General features: G+C 42.1%; 1 protein-coding gene across 1 annotated transcript in view; it reads right to left on the bottom strand.

Annotated features, from left to right (window-relative positions):
* The window catches only part of nnt (nicotinamide nucleotide transhydrogenase), a gene marked incomplete in the record, with an annotated part of 30,248 nt that overhangs the window by 22,356 nt on the left and 2,948 nt on the right, over positions 1-4,944 (bottom strand). The window contains 3 exon segments of the mRNA XM_014003838.1: positions 486-703; positions 911-1,140; positions 2,830-3,045. Coding sequence (XP_013859292.1) covers positions 486-703; positions 911-1,140; positions 2,830-2,983 — 602 coding nt within the window.

A 4,944-nucleotide genomic window follows, 5' to 3' on the forward strand; every position in this document is an offset into this window, starting at 1 on the left:
CGTCACAGTTGCTAGGTGACAAGACGTACACCGGGGTAAGGAGGGGAGGCTAGACCGTCCAAATTCACAACCTCTTTTTTTCCCGGTCTTCCCGGTCTACCAAGGACCCGGCCCGCCGAGACCGGGGAGTCTGGGTCCTCCGGAGGACCCGTCCTGCCGTTTTGGACACAGCCCTCAACAACTGTTCATCTCAGCAGSGGGAAATTATTTTTGCAATATGCTAATGTTATCTTTACAATAATGCCATTATATTTAATTTAAAAGTTTTCATGTCACAGGCACTTTAATATGCTCCACTTTAACCTTTATGTGTCTGTTACAAATAAGACTTCAACAATTTTCTTTGCAACATAGCAATCTTCAGGATATACCAGGTCAACAGTCAGCTGTAATAAAGATAAATCAGATTTAAAAAGGAATAATGTTAGAATAAAACATTTTGGCCAACAAACATGCAGATCTGAAATGACTTTATATGCACATACCCAGCAATGTTTGCCATGGAGCTGAGTGCATCAAAACCCTGGGCGATGGTGACTCTGGGCACCTGGTCCATAGCCAGAACTGTGGCTTTTTTCTGGGACAGCATGTCCATCAGCTCAGGGTTCTGAGCTGGGTAGATGAAGCTGAGTAAAGTTCCTGCGTCCTTCATCATCTCCACCTCGTGAACACCCAAGGCTGGGTTAAATGTGGGAGCACGGACCTAGAGTCAGACAAATCCAGTGAAGATACTTTAAAAAATGGACTATTACTATTATGCAAAAATACTAAAATTATAGCATAAAAATAATATAATTTTAAAGCTCAATTTTCCTGATAACTAAGCCATAAACCTATACTGCTATAAAAAAGATAAAAATAAATAAAAAACACTTATTAACAGGCATATAGGAGATGCTTTAAAACCTACTTTAACCAACAGATCAGAGGCCAGCACATCTTCTACGCCTTTAATTGTTGCCCCAGCTTGAGTGTACATCTCATCAGGGAACTTTGAAAACTCTCCAGCTCCGGACTCCACGACGACGTTGAAGCCCTGTTTGATGAGAGCCTGAACGCCAGCTGGGGACAGCGCCACGCGGCGTTCATTCTGGAAAATTTCTTTGGGAACTCCAACTGTGAGCTGCTTGTATGGGATTCCTAAACGGCAAAAACAAACAACAAACATAAAGATATGAGACAAAGTTCTTTTACTCGCATCACGTGATCAACTGACTATAGAGCCTCACATGAATGTTCATCATCACAACAGTCTCAGTCTTTAATGTTTGCTACAGGGTCAAAGAGGTCACAGCCAAGTCACATCTACACAAGAGTGCACCTTTTCTCTTCAAGACTTTAAGCTGACATTTGTGTTCAGAATGGAAGCTGCTACTAGAGCTGGCTGAGAGGGACTGTTAGCCTCTCACTATTAAAAACATCAGCACAACCCAGCACACACACACACACACACACACACACACACACACACACGTAAAGCTCCTGAAACCAGCTGGTACTAGCTTGCCAGCACCCACACTACAGACCGGTCAAAGTGTGAAGAGAATAATGTCAGACAGCAGCAGTGGCACTGAAACTGAAAGGCTGATCTCTGTTGAGATTCACTCTCTGATGCCAAAACAAAGTATTAAAGTTGTGACAACATCTTTATTGTGTCAAACTAAAAGAAAAGTATGAAGTAAAAAATAAACAGGAAGCAGCTTACCATGTATTTAGATGCTTTTTTGCAGTTTTCTAGGAATTAACACATTTATTATGTTCATTCAAAATAAACCTGCTTCTTATTACTTCTTTAACATGTTTAAAAGAAAATAATTTCAGTAAAAATCCTCTAATTATGTCTTGTTTCTACAAATTGTCTTTGCAGCACTTCAGAAGAACTCTTAACTCTTGTAGATATAAAAGAGAACTGTTAAAAAAAATGCAACTGTCCAAAAAAAAAAAATACTTCTTTTCAATCACTGAAAATAATTTATTTTCCACATTTTAAATCTGGGCCCTAAAGGGTTAATGCTCCTGAGACCGTCTGTGCTGCAGCTGGATGGTGACATACAGACAGCAGCTCGTTCTGCCTGGACTTAAGGTGTTTTGAGTTCACAAACTAMTCCAGTTACTTTTTTTTTAAAGTTGAGGGACATTACGTTAGCTCGTAGCTGTGCTGCTGATCAGCGCTATTTTTAGAACAGGCAGGGAGCTGCTGACTCCCGGTCACACGTGGGTCTGAGTTGGTGATTCTTGCTGTTTCCGAGTAATTATTGATAAGGAAACCATGCTGTAGCTTCACCTGTCGTGTTTTCCTTGAAAGAAAAAAAAAGTAGCTTGCAAAGCTGTCGCATCAGACAGTTTTCATCACGTGTCACATCACACTCACACTCACATACATGCCTTGCTATCTTTGTGGGGACTACACACCGCACTTACAGCCTCGCTACGCACAAGAACCCACGGTGTTGGTTTTTCAAAATAAAGTATATCTTAACTTTTCATTGACGTTTAAATAGGGTTTCAAAGTCTGATTATGGTTAGCATAAGAGCGCAAATATGGGATATAAATATATATGATATGATTTACATTGTTTTATCCTAATATAGGCCTATTATAAAAAAAACTATTCTGAAAGTGTGGCGGCTATGATTTTTGCCGTGGCGGTGCGCCACGATCAATTTACATGTAGGGGAAACCCTGCATCATTACTGAGTTTCTTTCTGCAGTGTATTTGTTCATTTCAAACAAGAAAACCTATGATTTGATATTGAACAATGCCTTAAATTGTGTCTGAAAATAAATACATTTATATGCTTTTATCTTATCACTATGCAGTGTCCTACCGGGACTGGCACTCCGCCAAAGAGCTTGGTGGGTCTTAAAAGAGCGTATGCAGGTTGATTTGATAGCAGAGCCGCTGTGCACCTTCACACAGGAGATGCTGCTGAGCACAGGGGCTGAGCAGTGTACCGCCACGACACGCAGGAGGCTCGCCATGGTGCACACGCTCCCAACACTTGCTCTGCAGGTGGACCTCTACAGGACAGACAGCAGCCCTCCTGGGGGAGAAGATTAAGCATGACAGCAGACAGAACGGAGAGGATTGTTAGAAACAGGAAGAGAGAGAGTGTGCACAAATGAGAAGGAAACTAAGAATGTCAATATGTTTCCTAAGACTGTCAGCTGACGCACTCACATTAAAACTCTGTTCCCTTGAAAAAGCAAATACAGTCATGACTTTTAATCATTCAACTGGTCACAGTCATTCCCATGAAGCTTTAACTAACATGCAGATATAAGTAATTCAGTGAAACAAAAAGGCTGAGCCAAGACCAGCACATACTAGCAATTCTTTAAACTGCAATTCAGTGGTTAAAGGAGTCAACAGCGTGTGGGATTGCATGTTTACTCTAAAATGAGATAAAGAGACTAGGATAAACGTGTGTTTATCCTAGATTAAACCCTGCCATTGGTATGGCAGGGTTTAACTAGTATTTACTGGACTGCTTTAAATGTCTATTTGACCCTAACAAAACAAGAACACAAACAGGTCAGAGACACAATGACAGCAAAATAAACAAACACCACTAGCAAAAAGTGTCCAAAGCTGATCTTAAAGTGTATCTTACCCCCCCTGTGAAAAGATAACTCAGCTCCAAGGCGAAATTTGAAAAATGCGTAGGGGAGGGGGTGTGGGTGGGGAAGGGGGTGGTTAGAGAGCGGAGGTGTGGCCAGGACGAGAGAACGTGACAGGCAGCTAGCATTAGCATAATTGATGCTACATGGAGAGTGACCACAGTATCGCAGATAGTTACATCTCTGAACGTCTGAGGTGGAGGATTTTCACCCCACACCAGCCTCAGGAGGAGGAGCGCTCCGACAGACTGACAGAAAAAAATAAAGCATACAGCTGCAGCTGCTCACATGATCGCTAGTTTAAATCAGGAATAAAAGTGTTGGGTCTTGTTTGACTGAAGTTCGGTCCGGTTCGCATTAGGGGTGTAAGAAAATATCGATACACTGAAATATCGCGATATTTCATTTCCCCGATATTGTATCGATATTCTAACGCCCTGTATCGATTTTTTATCAAGGTTTAAAATGTCAACTTTCCTACCAGCCGTTCATTTTTATGTTGCAGTTCGGCCTCTGACCACTAGTTGGCAGCAGTGAGCCAGACATTTGGCTCCTCTACCTCTTGAGCGCCAGAGAGTAAGAGAGCATTAGCATTGTAAGTAACCATTAGCTTCGTGCTCCGATAGCTGAATCTGAGCGGAAAAGACCGACACCCTCTGCCTTCTAAGCTGATGTAAAGTTACAAACAGTTACTTATTTGTCACAATGTCTGTATTTTAAGACAAATTAAGTGTCTTGTGCGCTCTTTTTTCCAACTGTAGTCAGCTTTCACGTTACGCATACAGCGCATGCGTCTTACACCTCGAGTGAGCTCGGCACCCCCCGTGACATAAAACTCAGTCTGTTGCTCTCATTAGCTACGTTTACATGGACAAAAGTTATCGGATTAAACAACCGTTCWGAATAAAAATGCGTCATGTAAACACTTAATTGGATCATCTGATTCTGATTGCAGAAAACTGACCTGTGTGCATGTCTGCTGACTTTCATTCACCCGGTGGGACAGCAGCGCTGCAGCTGCGCCGCGCGCCGCACACCGCACAGAACTTTTCCTCCTYGCTCTCTTAACAGATGAAAAAGGAGGCAAACAGCAGACGTTGCTTTGCAAAAAATAAAAAACACATATTGCTTCATCTGCAGGYTGCAGCTCAACCGAGGAGTAACGACGTCTCTACTGTTATTAAAAGCTGACACGGGCATCAAAGYCCATAWACTTTATCCATCTGTGTTCGCTTCTAAAACGGTTTAACTCGTTTAGCTTCTCAATTTCTTAACTGGTTTTCTTCGGGACCTGCCCTGCTGTTAACTGGTTTTCTTCAGGA

The sequence above is a fragment of the Austrofundulus limnaeus genome, unplaced genomic scaffold (genome assembly GCF_001266775.1).
Source record: "Austrofundulus limnaeus strain Quisiro unplaced genomic scaffold, Austrofundulus_limnaeus-1.0 Scaffold20, whole genome shotgun sequence".
NCBI classification, from domain to species: domain Eukaryota; kingdom Metazoa; phylum Chordata; class Actinopteri; order Cyprinodontiformes; family Rivulidae; genus Austrofundulus; species Austrofundulus limnaeus.